General features: G+C 40.4%; 1 protein-coding gene across 5 annotated transcripts in view; it reads left to right on the top strand.

The window, feature by feature from the left end:
- The window catches only part of stm (starmaker), a 33633-nt gene that overhangs the window by 2444 nt on the left and 5724 nt on the right, over positions 1 to 25465 (top strand). Inside the window, exons 3-22 of one of the 5 annotated variants that reach the window (XM_084313496.1) lie at positions 757 to 777; positions 2100 to 2132; positions 2698 to 2742; positions 3005 to 3046; positions 3338 to 3391; positions 3551 to 3604; positions 3730 to 3771; positions 6958 to 6987; positions 8535 to 8579; positions 9374 to 9415; positions 12822 to 12863; positions 13288 to 13344; positions 16172 to 16267; positions 17149 to 17226; positions 20175 to 20747; positions 21295 to 21351; positions 21708 to 21752; positions 22267 to 22302; positions 24022 to 24069; positions 24323 to 24370. In XM_084313496.1, coding sequence (XP_084169622.1) covers positions 757 to 777; positions 2100 to 2132; positions 2698 to 2742; positions 3005 to 3046; positions 3338 to 3391; positions 3551 to 3604; positions 3730 to 3771; positions 6958 to 6987; positions 8535 to 8579; positions 9374 to 9415; positions 12822 to 12863; positions 13288 to 13344; positions 16172 to 16267; positions 17149 to 17226; positions 20175 to 20747; positions 21295 to 21351; positions 21708 to 21752; positions 22267 to 22302; positions 24022 to 24069; positions 24323 to 24370 — 1488 coding nt within the window. Of the gene's footprint in view, positions 1 to 756; positions 778 to 2099; positions 2133 to 2697; positions 2743 to 3004; positions 3047 to 3337; positions 3392 to 3550; positions 3605 to 3729; positions 3772 to 6957; positions 6988 to 8534; positions 8580 to 9373; positions 9416 to 12821; positions 12864 to 13287; positions 13345 to 16171; positions 16268 to 17148; positions 17227 to 20171; positions 20748 to 21294; positions 21352 to 21707; positions 21753 to 22266; positions 22303 to 24021; positions 24070 to 24322; positions 24371 to 25465 lie in introns of all 5 variants that reach the window. The other 4 variants (XM_084313497.1, XM_084313493.1, XM_084313495.1 and 1 more) reach the window with 4 other exon arrangements.

Genomic DNA, 25465 nt, shown 5'->3' on the forward strand with positions numbered 1-25465 from the left:
CAGTAAATACAATTATTAAAAAACGAATTGACCTGTCTTGTGTTAGTCGTTGTATCAAGAGCTCAATCAAAATGTTTGGTGGTGGGGCTACTCATTTTGTTTACGTCTGAATCACTGACTGGGCCTTTAAAGACGACATACTATACAAGATCAATAGACAGACAGAGAGACAGATGGACATTCAGACAGCCTCCAGAGCTAGAAGATACAATGGAGGAGCTCTACGCTCAGTACAATGATCCTGTAACCAGACGCCATGTTTCACTACTGATGATGACACAAAAGACACTAGTGTTCTCTCTCTGTCTGTTTCTCTCTCTCTGTCTATCTGTCTGTCTATCTGTCTGTCTGTCTGTCTGTCTGTCTGTCTGTCTGTCTGTCTGTCTGTCTGTCTGTCTGTCTGTCTGTCTGTCTGTCTGTCTGTCTGTCTGTCTGTCTGTCTGTCTGTCTGTCTGTCTGTCTGTCTGTCTGTCTGTCTGTCTGTTTGTCTCTGTCTCTCTTTCTATCTTCCTGTCAAGCTCTAGATCTCATACAGGAGTCAATTCTTCATTGGCATGACTGACAGAATACAATGCCAGAAAGACACATAAGACTCTATTTACCAATATGTCAATATGTTGTACACATAATATTAAAATGCAAAAGAAAAGTCTCTTTTCTCTCTCTCTCTCTCGCTGCCCTCTGGGCGAGTTAACGGTAGGTCTCTTAGTCTTTCCAGCACCCCTCTAATCACCCTTCGCTCTCCACTCTCCCCAGAGCCCCCTGGAGCAGACAATGGTAACTACACTACAAACATATCATCTAACTTCATCTACCTAATAACTCTTATAATGGCCTGTTTGGAGATGACAAGAGAAAGAGTTGATTATACATACAGACTATTAGACACATAGCCTATATACTGTATATGAACCCTTCAGACGAGGAGCCAACAGTCTGTTTAGAAAACCTTTCAACAACCACTGTGTCCGCTATGACATTTAGAATATATCCATGGTATACCTGAGCCAAAAGTACAAAAAGTAACAAAAAGTATAACAAAAGTACACAACCTCTCCTGTCTTTAACAATGAAAGTACACATCACTCCATCTTTAAAACGTGACTCACCTCTAAACCTAAAATATAATAAAAAATATCATCACTGTTGTTATGTTAAAAACATCCCCACTCCAATTTTAAATGAAGGGACATACTGTATTATGGGAAATGGATTTTACCTATACAGTACAGCCACTGTAGGAGATATACAGTACAGCCACTGTAGGAGATATACAGTACAGCCACTGTAGGAGATATACAGTACAGCCACTGTAGGAGATATACAGTGCAGCCACTGTGGTAGATATATAGTACAGCCACTGTAGGAGATATACAGTACAGCCACTGTAGGAGATATACAGTACAGCCACTGTAGGAGATATACAGTGCAGCCACTGTGGTAGATATATAGTACAGCCACTGTAGGAGATATACAGTACAGCCACTGTAGGAGATATACAGTACAGCCACTGTGGTAGATATACAGTACAGCCACTGTAGGATATATATACTGTAGTACAGCCACTGTAGGAGATATACAGTACAGCCACTGTAGGAGATATACAGTACAGCCACTGTAGGAGATATACAGTACAGCCACTGTAGGAGATATACAGTACAGCCACTGTAGGAGATATACAGTACAGCCACTGTAGGATATATACAGTACAGCCACTGTGGGAGATATACAGTACAGCCACTGTGGGATATATACAGTACAGCCACTGTAGGATATATACAGTACAGCCACTGTAGGATATATACAGTACAGCCACTGTAGGATATATATAGTACAGCCACTGTAGGTGATATAAAGTACAGCCACTGTAGGAGATATACAGTACAGCCACTGTAGGAGATATACAGCCTAAATGAGCCAAACTGACAGATGCAGGAAAATCCCTCGTACACCTACCGAGATAATTACACTTCTCTGATATTTGGTTCGGTTAATCAATTAACAAAATGTTTATAGAATATTCACATATTGATATGCCTTCAAATGTCCATCCCTAGTATAAATGTGTTGTCTTGAGCTACTGTTCCGTTGTGTTTCAGGAGGAATTGCTTCTTTGCTAGGACACCTCAATGGTAAGATAATACAACCATACGATGGACGTGTTGGGGAGTAGTTAACTACATGTAGTTAAATGATTAGTTCAACTACTGTTTGCAGTATCTGGGTGGTAGTTAACTACATTCAAATCTCAGTAACTTTTTTTGTAGTTAAAGGTGCCATAAATAACATTCAGCCACTAGATGTTGCACTAGAGCACCAGCTTGTAATTGATCCAATCAGGCGCATTCCACATGGGAAAATGGGCAGTAGGGAGGGGATACATGTAAACAACAACATTAATTTTGGACCCACCAAAATGTGTTAAATAATAAACCAATACTTTTAATTCCACACCTTTCTAAACGCTCTGTGGATGTATTAGATATATTTTTTTTTAATGTTAAAATGAAATTAAAATAAATTTGATTACAATTGTTTTTATCTATAGCACTTTGGGTCATGTAATTTGAGTAGTTAAAAACTATATATTTCTCTAGACATTTACCCGCCCCAGTTTGACACTGTTCAGCTTTAAGTGCCTTGCTCAAGGGCAACATGATGGTAGTGTGGGTGATGATGTTGGTTGTGTTGTTCCAGGTGACAGTGATGAAAGAGCTGCTACCGCCCCAGCAGTTGCCCCAGGTCTGAATCCATAAAACTCTCATAGATTACTGATACAATTATCATAGATGACTGATACAACTATCATACATGACTGATAAAACTCTCGTAGATTACTGATACAACTATCATACATGACTAATACAACTCATATATGACTGAACACATTCTCATTGATGACTGATAACATTATCTCACAGAATTCTGATAAAAAGTGACTTACTCAAGGGCAGCACAATGATAGTGTGTGTTTTGATGTTGGTTGTTTGTTGTATTTCAACAGGAGGCAATCAAGCAGATGATCCCCCCTCTACAGCTGACTCAGGTCTGAAACCATACCACTCAAACTCTTGTAGATGACTGATAAAACTCTCTCATAGATGACTGATAAAACTCTATCATAGATGACTGATAAAACTCTCTCATATGATATGACTGATAAAACTCTCTCATAGATGACTGATAAAACTCTCTCATATGATATGACTGATAAAACTCTCTCATAGATGACTGATGCACCTCTCGCATAGACTGATAACACTCTCATGGAGATAGAAAGTGCCTTGCTCAAGGGCAGCATGATAATAGTGTTTTGATGTTGCTCGTCTTCCTCCAGCAGGCACTGATGAAGGAGCTGCTAATGCTGCCACCCCTGCAGCTGACAACTCAGGTCTGAAACCACAACACTTTATTAATATAACTCTCTCATAGATGACTGATCAATTCTCATAGATGACTGATAAAACTCTCTCAAATATGTCGGATAAAAAGGTGCCTTGCTCAAGGTCAGCACAAGGACAGTGTTTTGATGTTGCTCGTCTCCCTCCAGCAGGCAGTGACGACAGAGCTGCAGATGCTGCCACTCCTGCAGCTGACAACTCAGGTCTGAAACAACAACACTTGATTAATATAACTCTCTCAAATATGTCTGATAAAAAGGTACCTTGCTCAAGGGCAGCATAATGATAGTGTGTGTTTTGATGTTGGTTGTTGGTTGTGTTCCTCCAGGAAGCGATACAGAGGATGCTCCCGCCTCCACAGCTGACTCAGGTCTGAAACCATAAAACTCTCCCATAGATGACTGATCAAACTCTCTCATAGATGACTGATACAACACTCTCATAGATGACTGATACAACTCTCTGATAGATGACTGATACAACTCTCTCATAGATGACTGATCAAACTCTCTCATAGATGACTGATAAAACTCTCATAGATTACTGATAAAACTCCCATAGATGACTGATACAACTCTCCCATAGATGACTGATACAACTCTCCCATAGATGACTGATAAAACTCTCATAGATGACTGATACAACTCTCATAGATGACTGATACAACACTCTCATAGATGACTGATACAACTCTCTCATAGATGACTGATACAACACTCTCATAGATGACTGATAAAACGCTCATAGATGACTGATACAACACTCATAGATGACTGATAAAACTCTCATAGATGACTGATACAACACTCATAGATGACTGATAAAACTCTCATAGATGACTGATACAACGCTCTCATAGATGACTGATCAAACTCTCTCATAGATGACTGATACAACTCTCTGATAGATGACTGATACAACTCTCATAGATGACTGATACAACTCCCATAGATGACTGATCAAACTCTCTCATAGATGACTGATACAACTCTCTCATAGATGACTGATACAACTCTCATAGATGACTGATACAACTCTCATAGATGACTGATACAACACTCTCATAGATGACTGATACAACTCTCTCATAGATGACTGATACAACTCTCTCATAGATGACTGATACAACTCTCTCATAGATGACTGATACAACTCTCTCATAGATGACTGATACAACACTCATAGATGACTGATACAACTCTCTCATAGATGACTGATACAACTCTCTCATAGAAGACTGATACAACTCTCTTATAGATGACTGATACAACTCTCTCATAGATGACTGATGCAACACTCTCATAGATGACTGATAAAACGCTCATAGATGACTGATACAACACTCATAGATGACTGATAAAACACTCATAGATGACTGATACAACTCATTTAAAAGTAGAAACTTTTTTACTTTTACTCAAGTGTGTTTTTAGCCAGATACTCTGACTTTTACTTGAGTACGATTTTGAGACGGTACCCATACTTTCACTTAAGTATAATTTCTGGGTACTTTTTACACCCCTGCTCCCGTACTACGACGACTACTACTATTATACCACTGCTACTATTATTATACCACTGCTACTACTATTATTACTACTACTACTACTGCTATACTGCTGATGCTACTACTAATACTACTACTAACTGCTACTACTACTAATGTCTCTATATGAACCTCTCTATACTATGGTACTAGACACTGGAAGGTCAAGATGACTTCCAAATCAACCTCTACACAGTCGGTCACATTAGCCCAGTATAGGATTATCCATATGCATTTCCTACCAGCATGGCACATTGCCACAGGCACAGGTCAGTGGCTGCAGCTGTTGTTTTCCAATACGTTTGTCAAGGTAATCCTATACAATGAAGCCCCGCACCTCATAATCCTTCACTGCACAATAAGATTAGATGGCCGTAATCAACTCTATAATTAATTTATTGCACAGATTATTAAACCTTTCCAGTCTGAGACCAAATTAGTTCATCCCCTCATCCTAGAGCCTTAGCTCAGTGAAACATACTGCTAATATCATCGTATATACAGTACTTGACCCATGACCCATTTCAGGCCATGAGTAGTGGTTTATGATACACTGCTGTTGTACACATTTTTTAAGTCTTTAGCGGGGATCTTGTAAGTGGACCAAGCCACAAAAAAGAGACTGGAGTCTATATAATAATACAGCGACTATACAGGAATGAGATGGATCACTGTGTTAACCAGAGACAGTCTATATAAGTATGAGATGGATCACTCTGGTAGTTTAACCAGAGACGGTCTATACAATGACACAGAACACTGTGGTAGTTTAACCAGAGACAGTCTATATAATGACATGGATCACTGCGGTAGTTTAACCAGAGGTGGTGTTTGACAAGAATAGGTGGTGTTTGACAGGAAGAGGTGGTGTTTGACAAGAATAGGTGGTTTTTGACAAGAATAGGTGGTGTTTGACAAGAAGAGGTGGTGTTTGACAAGAAGAGGGGGTGTTTGACAAGAAGAGGGGGTGTTTGACAAGAAGAGGTGGTGTTTGACAGGAGGAGGTGTTATTTGGCACCAGATTCTAAAAACATCTTACGAGAAACAATGGACTCTCCCTGAGAAAGAATGAGGATGTTATTCAGTAAAACTCTCATCTGTCTGAACGAGGATGCAGTCTGCCTACATCTACTGTACCTACCTGTCTGTCTATTTACCTACCTGTTTGATTGTCTGTCTATCTTCCTGTGGTGTTTGACAAGAATAGGTGGTGTTTGACAGGAAGAGGTGGTGTTTGACAAGAAGAGGTGGTGTTTGACAAGAAGAGGTGGTGTTTGACAAGAAGAGGTGGTGTTTGACAAGAAGAGGTGGTGTTTGACAAGAATAGGTGGTGTTTGACAGGAAGAGGTGGTGTTTGACAAGAATAGGTGGTGTTTGACAAGAAGAGGTGGTGTTTGACAAGAATAGGTGGTGTTTGACAAGAATAGGTGGTGTTTGACAGGAAGAGGTGGTGTTTGACAAGAATAGGTGGTGTTTGACAAGAATAGGTGGTGTTTGACAAGAAGAGGTGGTGTTTGACAAGAAGAGGGGGTGTTTGACAAGAAGAGGGGGTGTTTGACAAGAAGAGGTGGTGTTTGACAGGAGGAGGTGTTATTTGGCACCAGATTCTAAAAACATCTTACGAGAAACAATGGACTCTCCCTGAGAAAGAATGAGGATGTTATTCAGTAAAACTCTCATCTGTCTGAACGAGGATGCAGTCTGCCTACATCTACTGTACCTACCTGTCTGTCTATTTACCTACCTGTTTGATTGTCTGTCTATCTTCCTGTCTGTCTGTCTATTGGTCTATCGACCACCTGTCTGTCTATCTACCTACAGTACCTGTCTGATTGTCTGTCTACCTGTATATCTTCCTGTATGTCTATCTACTTGCCTGTCTCTATATTTACTTACGTGTCTGATTGTCTGTCTATCTTCCTGTCTGTCTATCTATCTGTCCATCTGTTTATCTACCTACCAGTCTGTTTGTCTGACTGACTGACTGACTGACTGTTCCAACTCCCACAGGCTCCGTACCTGATGCACCTAGTCCAGCAGGTTAGTGTGTGTCTACCTGTCTGTCACTGTCAGCCTTTCTACCTGTATATCTACAGGGTTACCTTCAGGGGGGGGGGGGGAGTATACTAGGGATGCACTGATCAGACTTTTTTAGTCCCGATACCGATACCGATACTGGGGCTTTGGGTATCGGCTGATACAGAGTACCGATCCGATACTAATTGTTCAATTAATAAACTGTATGCCTCATGGTGTGGCAGAGACTGGGATCATTCTTATGTACAAGGCAACATCAGGCTTGACTTAAAACATTACTTTCCTAACTTAGTGAAACAAAATGTAACAAATGAACACATAGATATAAATGTACTGAATTGTTATTTATTATTCAAATTAAATAACAAAACATTTTCTCTGATACCCGATCTAGCTATTTTAGTCATATCGGGGCCGATATCCGATATCAATATCGGATCGGTGCATCCCTAGGTTATACCTTTATTTTTTACTTAAAAGAACACGCCAACATTTGGGGAAATTAGCTTATTGTCTTCTCCAGAGAAAGACAAGAAGATAGATACCAGTTTCCTCTGTTATGTTAGCCTAGCTTAGCATGATGAATGGAAGCGGACATGGTCGGTTAGCCTTCAGGAGAGGTGTTAGTTGGACAATGCCTAGGCTAACCGGCCATGTCCGCTTCCATTCATTGTGCTAAGCTAGGCTAACATGCAGCCAGATAGCTTTCTACTGAACGCACAGAGGAAACTGGTATCTATCTTCTTGTCTCTCTCTGGAGAAGACGATAAGCTAATTTCCCCAAATGTTGGCGTGTTCTTTTAAGTTAATTACTGAAGCATAGCTGGACAATTCACCATCTATTGGTTACAACACGAATGCACTACAGGAGACAGCAAGTTTGATATCAGTGTTCTTAACCATCATTTGGACGTATCTGTCTTGTCTGACCTGAGGATGAACGTAGGCTATAACCTCTAACTAAACACTAACCTAGTCCTAAGCTAATGTTAGTCAGCTGTTTTATTTAGTAGGCTACATAACCTCTAACTAAACACTAACCTAGCTAATGTTAGTCAGCTGTTTTATTTAGTAGGCTACATACGCTCTAACTAAACACTAACCTATAGCTAATGTTAGTCAGCTGTTTTATTTAGTAGGATACATAACCTCTAACTAAACACTAACCTAGCTAATGTTAGTCAGCTGTTTTATTTAGTAGGCTACATAACCTCTAACTAAACACTAACCTTGTCCTAAGCTAATGTTAGTCAGCTGTTTTATTTAGTAGGCTACATAACCTCTAACTAAACACTAACCTAGCTAATGTTAGTCAGCTGTTTTATTTAGTAGGCTACATAACCTTTAACTAAACACTAAGCTTTACGTCTAACATTGGTATTTTATAGAGGTTTTGATGTGATATCATTTTGTGATTACTATTTTATTCAGGATTTCTATAGAATATATTTAACTATATATTTAACCAATTATAATTTAGAGGGAGTTGAGTTGAGAGACTGAGCCAGACTGATTCCTATTCTTGTTATTATTATGATCGTTTGTCTCAGGAGATGAAAGCAGTGAGGATACCACCAGTGATTCTGATGGAACAGGTTAGACCCTACACACACACACACACACACACACACACACACACACACACACACACACACACACACACACACACACACACACACACACACACACACACACACACACACACACACACACACACACACACACACACACACACACACACACACACACACACACACACACACACACACACACAGTCACACACACACACACACACCTATGATCTAACTAGTAGTTTGTAGCTTCATGGCGCCGACTTCTGTTGAAAATTTATGATCTGTAGCTTTGTAGCTCGTAGTCTGAACAAGCATAAGTCCAAAGACGTAGTATTTCTCTAATCAGTTACATTTTACATCAAGGGGTGTAACTACAGCTAGAGATTTCCACATACCATTAGCTGCTGTGCAACTGTTTGCAGCCGTTTCACAGCTAGTTAACAAGGTGTGGCTGAATCTAGATGTAATTTCAACAGAGTGAGTGCAGTCTGATGAGTTGAGTTGAGACTGATTATTATTATTATTAATAGTAGTAGTAGTATTAGTAGTGAGTTGAGTTGAAAGACTGGGTCAGACTGATTATTATTATTATTATTATTATTATTATTATTATTATTATTATTATTATTATTATTATTATTATTATTATTATTATTATTATTATTATTATTATTATTATTATTATTATTATTATTATTATCATTATTATTAGTAGTAGTATTAGCAGTGAGTTGAGAGACTGAGACTGAGAATTATTATTATTATTATTACTACTAAATGGACTGCATTTGTATTATTATGATTGTTTGTCTCAGATGAAGAAAGCAGTGAGGAGACCCCTGATTATCATGGAACAGGTTAGACCCCACACACACTCACACACACCAGACAAGGTAATGTACAATAATGAAGCTCTATATCATCCAACATATTTACCATCAACGGTAAAAGGACAAAAGTACAAAACCGTTTTAAAATCACTCCAATAGTGCCAAACATTTGTACTAAAACAACCTTCCTATGCATGCAAATGTACAAAATGGTTCACATAGGCCCATCCTACAGTATGCCCCCAAGGCATCCTCAAATATGGGGCCAATAGTCCTGAAGGTGGCACTATAGCAGAAGCCAAAATAAATCAAATTTTGTCCAAATCGTTTTTTTGCTAATACTCCTACAAATGTTATCATATTTTCTTGAAATTTGGCACACAGCAGGTTCCATGACATAGTCTAAGTCATAAAAACCTGAATATATAGTTTGTAATCCTTAGACCCTCCTTAGACAACATAGCAAGGTTATCTTAAAATTGAGTAAACAAATGTCAAAGTGAGCTTGTGACCAGAAAGTTGCTGGTTTGATCCCCCAGGGCGGCAGGAAAAATCACTTACTGTACAGTAAACTCTACAATAGGTTATAGTTGTGCCTCTGTTCAAAATCCATCATGCTAATAGTCCTAAAATGTGTAACCTGTGAAGGGATTACAATTTCTGACAAGAAATCAGTCCACAGTGCAAAACACGTGTATCAGAAACCTTTTTCACATTGATTGACAGGATGTGATATGGGGGTTTACCAGAGAGTGGAGGTTACTCAACTAGAAAATTAATTGTAGTGACAAAATCTGCTGTGAATAATGCCAAACTGATGTCAAGGTATCTTGACTTTTGCTCTAGATGCGCCGTAATGTATAATGCCATAATACCCAATGTTCAATGCCATAGTGCTTAATGCATAATGTCATTAAGTCATGTAAACATATAGTCTCAATGAACATAATGACTCAGTCATGTAGACATCCAGGGCCCTATTCCCCGTACCTGGTTCAATTAAGTCGATCAAGAGTCCCATTATCCAGATTCAATTAACCCGATGGTTGAATCCGGGATTTTCCTGTTCCTCGAAGGTGGATTCAGTCTCGTTCATTTGAACCAGACTTGAGACCCAGGATAATTGCGCGCGCCCGCCTCAGCTGAAAAGACAGCAAGTGTCGATAGCAGAAATCCTGATTTTCTAACGGCATTGATTGATTAATTGATTTAAAACTTTATTAACAGATTGCAGTACGGCTCAATAGCCTCGCCGACAAGTTAAATGCATAATCTATAGGCTAATTTTAAGTCCCTCATTACCCCAATCAATCAGATTATATTTCTTTAAACTTGCCTGCTGGCAGTAGGTTTATGGAATGGATAATCAAATGAGATCTTGCTAGCGAAAATAATTAGTTCAACAGTTTCAGAATAAGGATACGGCTCTCTTATCCATTGATGGATGTATGGTTGATGTTTCATTTGTCTGGCACCGTGGTGTGATGGTTGGTCATTTTGCCTTTCACGCGGACGACCCGCGTTCGAATCCCCATTCTTCTAGTTTTCTTTTTCTTTTTGCAATGTAAATATTTCAATTTGGTGCACGTTGAGAGCTATATAAAGAATGACATCCTCAATGCATGTAGATTTATAATATTTTAACTTAAAACTAGGCTACTTTTGCGTATATTCATTAATATTATATTCCAAAAAAATATATTGGAAACGCGGGGTTTCAAACTCGGGTTGTCCGGTTGACAAGAGTGAGCACTAGCCGTTGCACCACTGTGCCAGATGGGATATATTCATTGTGTATCCATCAATGGACAAGAGACCCGTGTTTAGTATATTTTCTTTTGAATGAAGTTTTATCTCTTTATTCTCAAATGCATTAATGTGACGTCACCGGCTCATTCAATTGCTCAAATCCGTCAAACAGCGCATCTCATCAGACATTTTAATCCCAGTTACAATATCACAATAACGTGTGAGTGATGATACAATTTAACAATCCTCAGATTCCTCGTAATTCATAATCCACAAAAACCACAATCCACGCATAGACACTTCAATTTTATGCTTGAATGAAACACAATCCGGGCGCTCCGTTAAGCAAATCTACAGCGGAGAATATATGAAACTAATCAGAGCCAAACGGCCGATTCATTCATAAAAAATATCCCCGTGGGATTCACATTTGCAATGCGCCGTTATTAAAATAACCACATGCAGTGTGTATCGCGACTCCGAGCGCCGTATATGACGTGCATTATTTTATTTAGGACAAAGTAAATCTATAGGCTGAATATGATTTATTATCAGCATTTAGTTCTATTATTATACATTTCAAAAGCCCCCTCTAGGAAAACGAAGCACAAAAACATAATTCAGAATGGTATAATGGGATCTAGACTGTGAGAAATATTTCAGGAAGCGAGCTGGCATTTCTTTGCGGGGGCGTGGCCATGGTTCATCCAGCTAACTGAACTTAACCCTGCTCCCGACCAGGTTCAAACTTTCTGATCTGTTACCATGGTGATTTAGAAAATCCGACTTCGGGGAACAGAAAGGTCTGGCTTAAGTCAAGCTATGCTGGAAATTATCCGGCTAACTCAGTTAGCCAGGTACGGGGAACGGGGCCCAGGTCTCAATGAACATAATAATAATAATAATAATAATAATAATAATAATAATAATAATAATAATAATAATAATAATAATAATAATAATAATAATAATAATAATAATAATAATAATAATAATAATAATAATAATAATAATAATAATAATAATAATAATAATAATAATAATAATAATAATAATAATAATAATAATAATAATAATAATAATAATAATAATAATAATAATAATAATAATAATAATAATAATAATAATAATAATAATAATAATAATAATAATAATAATAATAATAATAATACACTTTATTTGTATAGCACCTTTCATACAAGAAATGCAGCTCAAAGTGCTTCACAGCCGTAAAAAAGACAGGCATAAAATGAGCACAAAATTGGCAGATCAAGAGCAATGCATAAAGTGCAGACGTTCTAATGTTTGACATATGCACCAATGCCTCCTCATGCTTGCTGTGTTGACACATTTTACCAAATTGACAAAGACTAAAACTAACGCCATTTCTGTATATATTTATTTAATTTGATTTCGTTTTGTAAATCAATATTTTCAGTTAGTTTTAATTTTATTTTCCAATGTTTCTTTTTTATTTCAGTTAACTCAAATATGTTCACACCTAGTTTTATTTAACTATAATAGCCTTGGACAATTATTAATAACCACACTGATTATCATTATTAATTATTATTACATTGTTATTGTTATTATCATCATGAATTCATCAGTGAATTGGGCTGAGAGGCTGAGTCGAACAGATTCATATTATTATTATTATTTTTATTATGATTGTTTGTCTCAGATGAAGAAAGCAGTGAGGAGACCAGTGATTCTGATGGAGCAGGTTAGCCCCCCCCCCCCCCCCCCCACACACACACACACACACACACACACACACACACACACACACACACACACACACACACACACACACACACACACACACACACACACACACACACACACACACACACACACACACACACACACCAGACAAGGTGATTCTATGATCTAACTAATGTGATATAATTCAGGGATTACCATTCTAAAGAGGAGTTCTACTGTGAGATAATTTAGTAATTACCATGGATTTCTATGGTCTAAGACTACCATGATTGACATTATATGGAGGGTTTCTATGATCTACAGTAACTAATGTGATATAATTCAGTGATTACCATTCTAAAGAGGGTTTCTATGATCCAACTGTGATATAATTTAGTGGTTACCACCATATTGATCTGATCATTGTGAGTGTGGTCTGTCAGATTCAGATGATGGTACTACTGGTGGTGATACAAAGGATGCAACAGATGATGAAGCAGGTGAGTTTAATGTTTGTTCAGACCATTCTAAAGATGGTTTCTATGATCTAACTAATGTGATATAATTTAGTGATTACCATTATATAGCAGATTTCTATGATGTAACTAATGTGATATAATTGAGTGGTAACCATTGAGGATTTCTATGATCTAACTAATGTGATATAAGTTAGTGATGACCATTCTATAGAGGATTTATATGATCTACTGTAACGAAAGGTTATCCTATAACCTAGTTATATGAATACTGGTAGAGCGTCTCGCCACTTGGCGCTGGTCCGCCAGGAACGGTCCCACCCGCTGTGCATTGCCAACCCTGGACTCGCCAACCGCGCAAGCAGGGCGTCTCGTGGAGCTGGGATATCGCACCCTGACACTACCAACGAGGCAATCGCACCCAAGGGGGGACCCCGACAGAAAGGGCCGCTTTGATACGGGGGAAGCTGACATCACACTGGGTGACAAAGCTCCCCCACTGAACACCTCCCCGGCATGGATTGCTGAGGAACTGTTCTACAGCTGGACATGCAAGGCGTGAGGTCCCCACACTGCCCGATAGGGTGGGTTCCTACACACCGTAGCCCTGCAGTGATATTACTACCACCCAAATCACGCACGCCTGACTGACCACCGCCGGTCTTCCGGCCATGGGAGGCACTAACGTGATATCCAGCCTGGCGAGGGCGGGGCTGGGGGAACTCGCGCTGCGACCCCCTGGGCCTCGAGTTCCCCCGCTGACAACCTTCGTCGCTGACAGACACAACACCAGGCTCACCAAACACAGACGCAGAACGTGTGGCGTGGGAGCCCCTTGACAGCACAGCATTCTCACGGACAGACCCAGGCCTAGCCAGCAACTGGGTGTCAGGTGTCAGCCCCTGTCCCCATGAGAAGCGAAACGTGGGGGCGCTCGTGCTTCACTGAAGGCACGCGGCCCGCAGCCAAAGGGAAATAATCAGAGCCCGTATCCCGCTGGTGTTGGGGGGGGGAGTGACCGGAGAGCGAGCTAGACACAGCTAGACGGCAACGGTTTTTTAGTGTGTGCTCATCTAATGTAGCCGATCCCTCGGCCGCCAAGGCTGTCGGCCTTGTGATCACCTGTTGTCTTTGTGTCCAGGGTACCTCAGGCGGGGAAAACATGGCCGCTGGTTGGGGGCCTCGCCACAGCCGCTGGCGAGGCCGCGCCCTCACCTCTGGCTGCGCGGTGTGAGGCGGTGTGGGGCCTAGGTCAAATACCGCCCGCGCTCCTGCGGAAAGACCAAAGTCCCTCTGCGGAGAGTGGAGCCCTGAGGAGGGAAAACCCTTCTCTCCTCTTCAAGGGGAGACTGATCCAACCTGCCTGACAGCATCCTAGCCCGCGTTGACAGCATCCTAGCCCTCCCTGCAGTTATAGCTTGCGGCTAGGTCAAAAGCTAATAACCTCAAAACCTTGCGCGATGTTCTGACGTCGGCTGGCCCTAAGGCCCCACCACCAATTCGAACAATGTTGCCAGACGCTGCTAATTCTATACCGTGGCGGTATAGGCTTTAACAGCCCACCAGCCACCTGCCGGGCCGACTCGCCTCATGGCGTCGGCCGGGCGGGACACCGTTCCACCATGTCAGAGGCAAAGGACTGATGCCACCTGCTTCACAAGCACGGATCACCAGTGGTGGCTGCAGACAAAAGACTACTACTAGTGAAGCACTGCCTCACTAGTAGGTATGCAGCAACCTCCACTGTGGTGTGCACCCATGAAGGGGTAAATTAATAAATGAACGAAAACTCCACTAACACACAGACCAGAGAAAAACACCAGTCCCGCACACAATTCATAGATTCACAAAAAGCACACCAGCCCTGAGCCTCAGCCCACCCACCCATGAAATGGTAAACAAGCCCCCGTCAAAACCCCTAACATTAGACACCGATTGACCGTCAGCATGAATGGTTAAGAGGAGGGAAGACCTTTTAGTAAAGACAGCCCTCGGCGGGGAACAAAGAACGGAGACCCAGCATTGTAGCATTAGCATAAGCCGCGCGCACTAGGATAGTTGTGAAAACACCCAAAACAGAGTCATGACGACCATGTTTTCCCAAATATCCTGCCCCTCGCGCCAATACATCACACGGCTGTCTCACGGGACAACGAGCAGTATTACTCATGCTAGTATCAATGCCTGGCAACGCAGGCCTACCTGTGCGCGACGTAGCTCGACTGCTACCATCGCGCGATGTCCCTCGATCCGCTGTCACGAGACGAGGAAACCCCAGGACAGGCCCGATGCGCTGTTTATGATGTGCCGAGAAGATTCCAGGGGCTGGTGAACCTCCGGCGAAAACCCAACATTGTGTAATTTCTCCCTGAGTTTCATAACAACTAGTTCACGGAGTGCACTGCAACGTCCATGTTGGAAACAAAAAAGAGGAAGGTAGAGTGTGACCATGTCCGGCGTCTTATAGCAGGACGCGGGGCGTGGCCTGGTCACGTGCATAAGTGCAAATTGTTTGTTCATGAGCACAGTAGGTGCTAGGAGATAAGAGTTATCTCATAATGGCAAAGAGCGAGACGCGATGACCAGTATGATAATATAACTAATGTGATATAAGTTAGTGAGTACCATTCTATAGAGGATTTATATGATCTAACTAATGTGATATAATTGAGTGATTGCCATTCTATAGAGGATTTCTATTATCTAACTAATGTGATATAATTGAGTGATTACCATTATATAGCAGATGTCTATGATCTAACTAATGTGATATATGTTAGTGATTACCATTCTATAGAGGATGTATATGATCTAACTAATGTGATAAATCTGACTGGTCTGTGTGCTACAGTTGAAGATCCAGAAGCTGTTGATGTAGATCTTGATGAAGCAGAATCTGAAGCACAAAAGGAGAAAGCTGATGATAAAACTGATGACACAGCAGCAGGTGAGTTTAATGTTTTATTCAGACTATGGGTGACAAAGCCTCAACATCTTCAAGTGTCGTCAATTACAGTGATGCAGTCACCCTTTAAAGGCACACGCCAACTTTTGGGGAAATTCGCTTATTTGCCATCTACCCTGGAGTTAGACAAGCATTAGGCTTAGGGAACAGCCGCACCGTTAGCCTAGATTAGCGTCATTCACTGGAAGTAGGTGTGCCAGTGTAGCCTAGTTCCCAACAGTCACGAAATACACTCCAAATACAACTCCAAAACGTTCCTGTAAACATGTTGTGACCTGTGTATTTACCACGTAAAAATAATAATAAAAATAATTAGACATTTTCATTTTTAATTATTATTTTTTTTGTAGATTTTTATTTGTTTGTACTACCGGGCAGTCCGGTAGAGAGAGAGAGAGAGAGGAAGAACGGGAGACAGAGCGGGGGGAGGACATTCGGCAAGGGACGCCGGGTCCGGGAATCGAACCCGGGTCGGCCGCTTTGCGACGCAGTGCGTTACATGGGTCGCCACTTGGGTGCCTAGACATTTTCATTTTCTAAGCAGATATATATTATTTTTTTTTTTTTCTCCACGTGGTAAATACACAGGTCACAACATGTTTACAGGAACGTTTTGGAGTTGTATTTGGAGTGTATTTCGTGACTGTTGGGAACTAGGCTACACTGGCACACCTACTTCCAGTGAAGTAATATAGGCTAACAGTGCAGCTGTTCCCTAAGCCTAATGCATGCACAGAGAAGAAAGGGTAATGTGATATAATTCAGTGATTGCCATTCTAAAGAGGGTTTCTAACCTAACTGTGATATAATTTAGTGGTTACCACCCTAGTGATCTGATCATTGTGAGTGTGGTCCATGTGCAGATTCAGATTCTGATGAGGATGATAGTGATGATGGTACTACTGGCGGTGATACAGACGATGCAAAAGATGATGAAGCAGGTGAGTTTAATGTTTTGTTCAGACTACAGGCAAAAAGGCTTCAACATGGCCATGTTATCATTCTAGAGATGATTTCTCTGATCTAACTAATGTGATATAATTTAGTGATTACCATTCTATAGAAGACTTATATGATCTAATATGATATAATTGAGTGATTACCATTCTATAGATGATTTCTATGATCTAATGTGATATAATTGAGTGATTACCATTCTATAGAGGGCTTCTATGATCTAATATTATATAATTGAGTGATTACCATTCTAAAGATGATTTCCATGATCTAACTAATGTGATATAATTGAGTGATTACCATTCTATAGAGGACTTCTATGATATAATGTGATATAATTTAGTGATTACCATTCAATAGAGGATTTCTATGATCTAATGTGATAAAGATACAGTATATTTGGGTAGAAATGTTATCAGCTATTTTCCCCAAATCAAGTCATATTCAGGTACAGTATAACATAATAAATACATTCATAAAATAAAACCATTGTCTATTATATTCCTAGTAACTTTTTTCATCAACAATGTCATCTTGTAGGCAAAACTCTGCGTCTGTGTGAAAATGTGTATGCATATTTTGAGTTGAAATCGTAGTTACCTCTCTTAGCTACTGCTGCAGTGAGGATTTGAACTGAGCAGACTTATCTGAGCTGAGCAGACTATTATTATTATTAGTATTATTATTATTATTATTATTATTATTATTATTATTATTATTATTATTATTATTATTATTATTATTATTATTATTATTATTATTATTATTATTATTATTATTATTATTATTATTATTATTATTATTATTGCACTCTGCTATTTTTCGGTGGGAAAATCTCCATTTGACGAAGTGGTGTGGATGTGTCATGGTTCTATCCAGACCGACCCTGGACACATCCTAAAACTAAAACGTAATTAATAGCTGCAATTGCGTATATATGCATGGATCTACGCGTGCATGCATGAATGAATGAAATATTTATTTCGAACATGTGAAACATTTTTACGAATACAAATGTATTAATTTATTATAAAAAGCAACAACAAATCAAAATAGTTAAAACCAATAAACTATATTAACTTAACATGTGCAAAAAGGAGTAGGAAGAAGTATAAACTTATTTAATCCTACCCCTTCTCTACTACTCAGTGATTAATAATCATCAATTGACTTCCATATTTAAATCACACAAATGTATTCACACACACACACACATACACACACACACACACACACACACACACACACACACACACACACACACACACACACACACACACACACACACACACACACACACACACACACACACACACACACACACACACACACACACACACACACACACACACACACACACACTTTCACACACGCGTGGGGACACTTTTGTGGACCAGCCAACAGAGTGAGCTATAGAGCTGCTGGTTGCAGTTTACTATATCCAAGAAGACGTGTTCATATAGTAAACAACAAAGCCAGTAGCACTTGTTGTCATCACAATGTTCCTTGGAGATCTATAGTACAATCCAGTACAATTCAAGGAAATGTATTTTACTATCTGATGGTCTATATTGATAATCTGTATTAAAGATACAGTGTAATGAAAATCTTGTTTTTAAAACTGTTAGAGCTATTGTTGTGAAAATGATGACTAAAGCCCTTTGATCTCTATCCCCCTGGATGTCAACAGAATCAAGCCATTTCAGATTTCTGTTCCCTCTGAAATATTGCATAATATACACCCATCAGTCATATGTAGCTGCTCTGATTGGCCCATCAGTCACATCTAGCTGCTCTGATTGGTCCATAGATCACATCTAGCTGCTCTGATTGGCCCATCAGTCACATCTAGCTGCACTGATTGGTCATTAAATCACATCTAGCTGCTCTGATTGACCCATCAGTCACATCTAGCTCCTCTAATTGGCCCATCAGTCACATCTAGCTGAGCGGTGCTCAACATCAGCATAGGCTACATTGAGTCCTTAACAGTCAGTGTACAATGTCTAGTGAACAGAAGGCCACGCCCCCTCAGCCTACTGAAAGTTAAACATATATAGTATCTAGTGAACAGAAGGCCACGCCCCCTCAGCCTACTGAAAGTTAAACATCTATAGTGTCTAGTGAATAGAAGGCCACGCCCCCTCAGCCTACTGAGAGTTAAACATCTATAGTATCTAGTGAACAGAAGGCCACGCCCCCTCAGCCTACTGAGAGTTAAACAGTTATAGTGTCTAGTGAACAGAAGGCCACGCCCCCTCAGCCTACTGAGAGTTAAACATCTATAGTGTCTAGTGAACAGAAGGCCACACCCCCTCAGCCTACTGAGAGTTAAACATCTATAGTGTCTAGAGAACAGAAGGCCACACCCCCTCAGCCTACTGAGAGTAAAACATCTATAGTGTCTAGTGAACAGAAGGCCACACCCCCTCAGCCTACTGAGAGTAAACATCTATAGTGTCTAGTGAACAGAAGGCCACACCCCCTCAGCCTACTGAGAGTTAGGCATCTATAGTGTCTAGTGAACAGAAGGCCACGCCCCCTCAGCCTACTGAGAGTTAAACATCTATAGTGTCTAGTGAACAGAAGGCCACGCCCCCTCAGCCTACTGAGAGTTAAACATCTATAGTATCTAGTGAACAGAAGGCCGGCCCACACCCCCTCAGCCTACTGAGAGTTAAACATCTATAGTGTCTAGAAAACAGAAGGCCACGCCCCCTCAGCCTACTGAGAGTTAAACATCTATAGTGTCTAGTGTACAGAAGGCCACGCCCCCTGAGAGTTGGTGACCTAAAACACTTATAACAAATTATACATCTGAAGCTGAAGAATGATTCCTGTGACATTAATAGTCCACAATAAGCTATTTCTGACTGAATTAAAACATCACTATACTGTATTTATCTTGAATAATGTGTCTGTTCCTCAGTAGAAGAACCAGCCTCCAAGGACGAAAGCTCCGCCTCTAACAGCAAAGACAGCCAGTCTGAGGAGGAGGGAGGTGAGGTGACAGGGGAGGACAAAGGGAAAGAGGTGACGGAGCAGGAGAAGAGTGACAGTGACAGTGACAGTGACAGTGACAGTGCAGAGAAGGATACGTCTTCACCAGAGTCAGAGTCTACAGAGTCAGGGTCCAAATCAGACAGCAGCAAGGATGAGACGGAAGAGTTGGAGGAGGCAGAGAAGGAGGCAGATGAGGCAGATGAAGAGGTAGATGATGAGGCAGAAGCGACGGGGCAGGAGGACAAGGAGGCAGAGGAGGATGAGGTAAAGGAGGATGAGTCAAAGGAGGATAAAACAGAGGAGGTAACTAAGGGGGAAAAAGACGACGACAGTAGCAGTTCTGAAAGTGAAGACAGTAAGGACAGTAAGGACAGTACGGACAGTGAGGACAGTGAGGATGATCAAGACGATGAGGATGACAAAAATGGCAAGGGTGATGAGGACGTGGAGGACAATGACGCTGTGGAGGACGATGCCACTGGGGAAGAAGACTCCACTGATGGTAAACTACCCTCCACAATCACTACAAACCATATAAGCAATTGTTCATACTGTTAATAGTTAACTGTTGATATTACTAAATATGTAAATAACTATTGATAATACAAAATATGTAGGTAACTGTTGATAATACAAAATAAGTAGATAACTGTCTATAACACTACAGTACATAAATATGTAGTCATGTAGGATAACTGTTGATAATATGAATAGTAGTCATGTACAGTATAAGACAATTGTTGATAATACTAAATATGTAGATAATCGTTGATGATACTACATACTGTAAATATGTAATGAAGGAGATAACTGTTGATCATACTAAAATATGTAGTCAGGAGATAACTGTTAATAATACTAAATATGTAGTAATTTCGTGTGTGTGTGTGTGTGTGTGTGTGTGTGTGTGTGTGTGTGTGTGTGTGTGTGTGTGTGTGTGTGTGTGTGTGTGTGTGTGTGTGTGTGTGTGTGTGTGTGTGTGTGTGTGTGTGTGTGTGTGTGTGTGTGTGTGTGTGTGTGTGTGTGTGTGTGTGTGTGTGTGTGTATAGATGATGACAACCCAGGACCTCCAGAATCTGACGACGAGCCTTCAGAGGATGAGGCTGGTGAGATCATATATACACTCTATAGCAACTGATAATGCCATAGAAACAAACTGATAATGAGTAATAAATGGCAATGATATAGTAACTAATTATAATAACATAATAACTAATGATAATGATATAATAACGAATGATAATGATATAGTAACTAATTGATAATGATATAGTAACTAATTGATAATGATATAGTAACTAATGATAATGAGGTATTGTACTTTCTACCCTACTCTGCTCAAATAATGATCAGAGTAATGACGAGGGTGTGTGTGTGTGTGTGTGTGTGTGTGTGTGTGTGTGTGTGTGTGTGTGTGTGTGTGTGTGTGTGTGTGTGTCTGTGTGCGTGTTTGTGTGTGTAGTTGATGATGAGTCAGATCCTGAAGATTCTGAAGATCCTGCTGATGGTAAGTTCATAGTAGATACACTAGTAACTAATGATAATGATATAGTAACTAATGATAATGATATAGTAACTAATTGATAATGATATAGTAACTAATTATAATGATATAGTAACTAATGATAATGCTATAGTAACTAATGATAATGATATAACTAATTGATAATGATATAATAACTAATATCAATGATACAGTAACTAATTGATAATGATATAGTAACTAATGATAATGAGGTATTGTACTTTCTACCCTACTCTGCCCAAATAATGATCAGAGTAATGATGAGGATGTCTGTGATATCATGTGTGTGTGTGTGTGTGTGTGTGTGTGTGTGTGTGTGTGTGTGTGTGTGTGTGTGTGTGTGTGTGTGTGTGTGTGTGTGTGTGTGTGTGTGTGTGTGTGTGTGTGTGTGTGTGTGTGTGTGTGTGTGTGTGTGTGTGTGTGTGTGTGTGTGTGTGTGTGTGTGTGTGTGTGTGTGTGTGTGTGTGTGTGTGTGTGTGTGTGTCTGTGTGTGTAGATGATGACGAGTCCGATCCTAAAGATCCTGCTGATGGTAAGGTCATAGTAGATATACACGTAATTGATAATGATATAGTAACTAATTGATAATGATATAATAACTAATGTAAATTATACAGTAACAAATTATAATGATATAGTAACTAACTGATGATATAGTAACTAATGATAATGAGGTATTGTACGCTACTCTGCCCAAATAATAATGCCCAAATAATGATCAGAGTAATGACGAGGATGTCTGTGATATTATGTGTGTGTGTGTGTGTGTGTGTGTGTGTGTGTGTGTGTGTGTGTGTGTGTGTGTGTGTGTGTGTGTGTGTGTGTGTGTGTGTGTGTGTGTCTGTGTGTGTGTGTGTGTGTGTGTGTGTGTGTGTGTGTGTGTGTGTGTGTGTGTGTGTGTGTGTGTGTGTGTGTGTGTGTGTGTGTGTGTGTGTGTGTGTGTGTGTGTCTGTCTGTCTGTCTGTCTGTCTGTCTGTCTGTCTGTCTGTCTGTCTGTCTGTCTGTCTGTCTGTCTGTCTGTCTGTCTGTCTGTCTGTCTGTCTGTCTGTCTGTCTGTCTGTCTGTCTGTCTGTCTGTCTGTCTGTCTGTCTGTCTGTCTGTCTGTCTGTCTGTCTGTCTGTCTGTCTGTCTGTCTGTCTGTCTGTCTGTCTGTCTGTCTGTCTGTCTGTCTGTCTGTCTGTCTGTCTGTCTGTCTGTCTGTCTGTCTGTCTGTCTGTCTGTCTGTCTGTCTGTCTGTCTGTCTGTCTGTCTGTCTGTCTGTCTGTCTGTCTGTCTGTCTGTCTGTCTGTCTGTCTGTCTGTCTGTCTGTCTGTCTGTCTGTCTGTCTGTCTGTCTGTCTGTCTGTCTGTCTGTCTGTCTGTCTGTCTGTCTGTCTGTCTGTCTGTCTGTCTGTCTGTCTGTCTGTCTGTCTGTCTGTCTGTCTGTCTGTCTGTCTGTCTGTCTGTCTGTCTGTCTGTCTGTCTGTCTGTCTGTCTGTCTGTCTGTCTGTCTGTCTGTCTGTCTGTCTGTCTGTCTGTCTGTCTGTCTGTCTGTCTGTCTGTCTGTCTGTCTGTCTGTCTGTCTGTCTGTCTGTCTGTCTGTCTGTCTGTCTGTCTGTCTGTCTGTCTGTCTGTCTGTCTGTCTGTCTGTCTGTCTGTCTGTCTGTCTGTCTGTCTGTCTGTCTGTCTGTCTGTCTGTCTGTCTGTCTGTCTGTCTGTCTGTCTGTCTGTCTGTCTGTCTGTCTGTCTGTCTGTCTGTCTGTCTGTCTGTCTGTCTGTCTGTCTGTCTGTCTGTCTGTCTGTCTGTCTGTCTGTCTGTCTGTCTGTCTGTCTGTCTGTCTGTCTGTCTGTCTGTCTGTCTGTCTGTCTGTCTGTCTGTCTGTCTGTCTGTCTGTCTGTCTGTCTGTCTGTCTGTCTGTCTGTCTGTCTGTCTGTCTGTCTGTCTGTCTGTCTGTCTGTCTGTCTGTCTGTCTGTCTGTCTGTCTGTCTGTCTGTCTGTCTGTCTGTCTGTCTGTCTGTCTGTCTGTCTGTCTGTCTGTCTGTCTGTCTGTCTGTCTGTCTGTCTGTCTGTCTGTCTGTCTGTCTGTCTGTCTGTCTGTCTGTCTGTCTGTCTGTCTGTCTGTCTGTCTGTCTGTCTGTCTGTCTGTCTGTCTGTCTGTCTGTCTGTCTGTCTGTCTGTCTGTCTGTCTGTCTGTCTGTCTGTCTGTCTGTCTGTCTGTCTGTCTGTCTGTCTGTCTGTCTGTCTGTGTGTGCGTGTTTGTGTGTGTGTGTAGATGATGACGAGTCAGATCCTAAAGATTCTTCTGAAGAGCCTACTGATGGTAAGTTCATAGTAGATAAGCGTTCTATCTAACACGCTAGTTGATAATGATATAACTCACTGATAATGATATAGTAACTAATGATAATACCATAGTAACTAATTTACAATGATGTATTGTATACTTTCTACCCTACTCTGCTCAGATAATGATCAAAGTAATGATGAGGATTCAGGATGAGAAATTGGCAACCTAAATTATATTATACAGAACCCTTGTCTGTGACATTATTCTGATGTGTGTGTCTGTGTAGATGATGACGAGTCAGATCCTAAAGATTCTTCTGAAGAGCCTGCTGATGGTAAGATCATACGCTTTCTATCTAAAATGCTATAGTTGATAATGATATAGTAACTACCAAATGTTTGCATTTTGTACTTTAGTTTTGTATATTTTGTATAGTTTGGTCTTTATTCTTTTTACTTTTTTACTGTATGAAGCACATCTCAGGAGGCTCATACAGAACCAAGCATTTCACTGTAATGTACATGTACCTTATATGTGACGAATAAAAACAAAACTTGAACTTGATAAAGATACAGTAACTAACTGGTAATGATATAGTAACTAATGATATAATAACAAATAATAATGATAGTAACTAATGACAATGCTATACTAATGATACTAATATAGTAACCAATGATAATACCATAGTAACTAATTGTAACAGTTAGGGGTGTAACATGCATCGATCCTAAGGTGACAATTCAACTGCATTGATTTGAAAATGTTAGAATCGATTAGAATCACAATTTGAATGTGTGCAGTAAGCAGTTTGGCCAAAATAAAATACACTTCTCTCCAGTATGCAGTCCGCTTCCATTCATTGTGCTAAGCTAGGCTAACGTGCAGCCAGATAGCGTTCTACTGAACGCACAGAGAGGAAACTGGTATCTATCGTATTGTCTCTCTCTGGAGAAGACGGTAAGCTAATTTCCCAAAATGTTGGCGTTGTAGTGCCGAAGGATAGGAGTCTGAGGCAGGGTGTCGAAAGACGACTCTAAACGTTTATTTTGCATGAGTAACAACAACAACACACTGTCTCGGTTACTAGCTAACTGACTAGTTTGCCGACAGGAAAGCAACACTCAAAAACATCCGGGCGGAACCCCTATTCCCAACAACAGTTCCTTGGGTGAATTATGTCTAACCACCACACAAGCCCCCCCAGAATTCACCCATAGTCAAAATACCCACTGAATTACAGTATTTCAATAGGCAACCCTGAAAGGATTATTTTTCTAGAAGAGCAACACTTGCCAAAACATTGTATGCATAAAAGGGGCAAAAGCTAAAGTTATGTGACTGTTACTTTTGTAGCAGTAGTTCAATGTCAATGCCTTTTTTGTTAGGCCTAGTTCAAATCAAATAAAATCAAATTTATTTGTAAGGC

Source organism: Notolepis coatsorum (assembly GCF_963971535.1).
Source record: "Notolepis coatsorum genome assembly, chromosome: 4".
NCBI lineage: Eukaryota > Metazoa > Chordata > Actinopteri > Aulopiformes > Paralepididae > Notolepis > Notolepis coatsorum.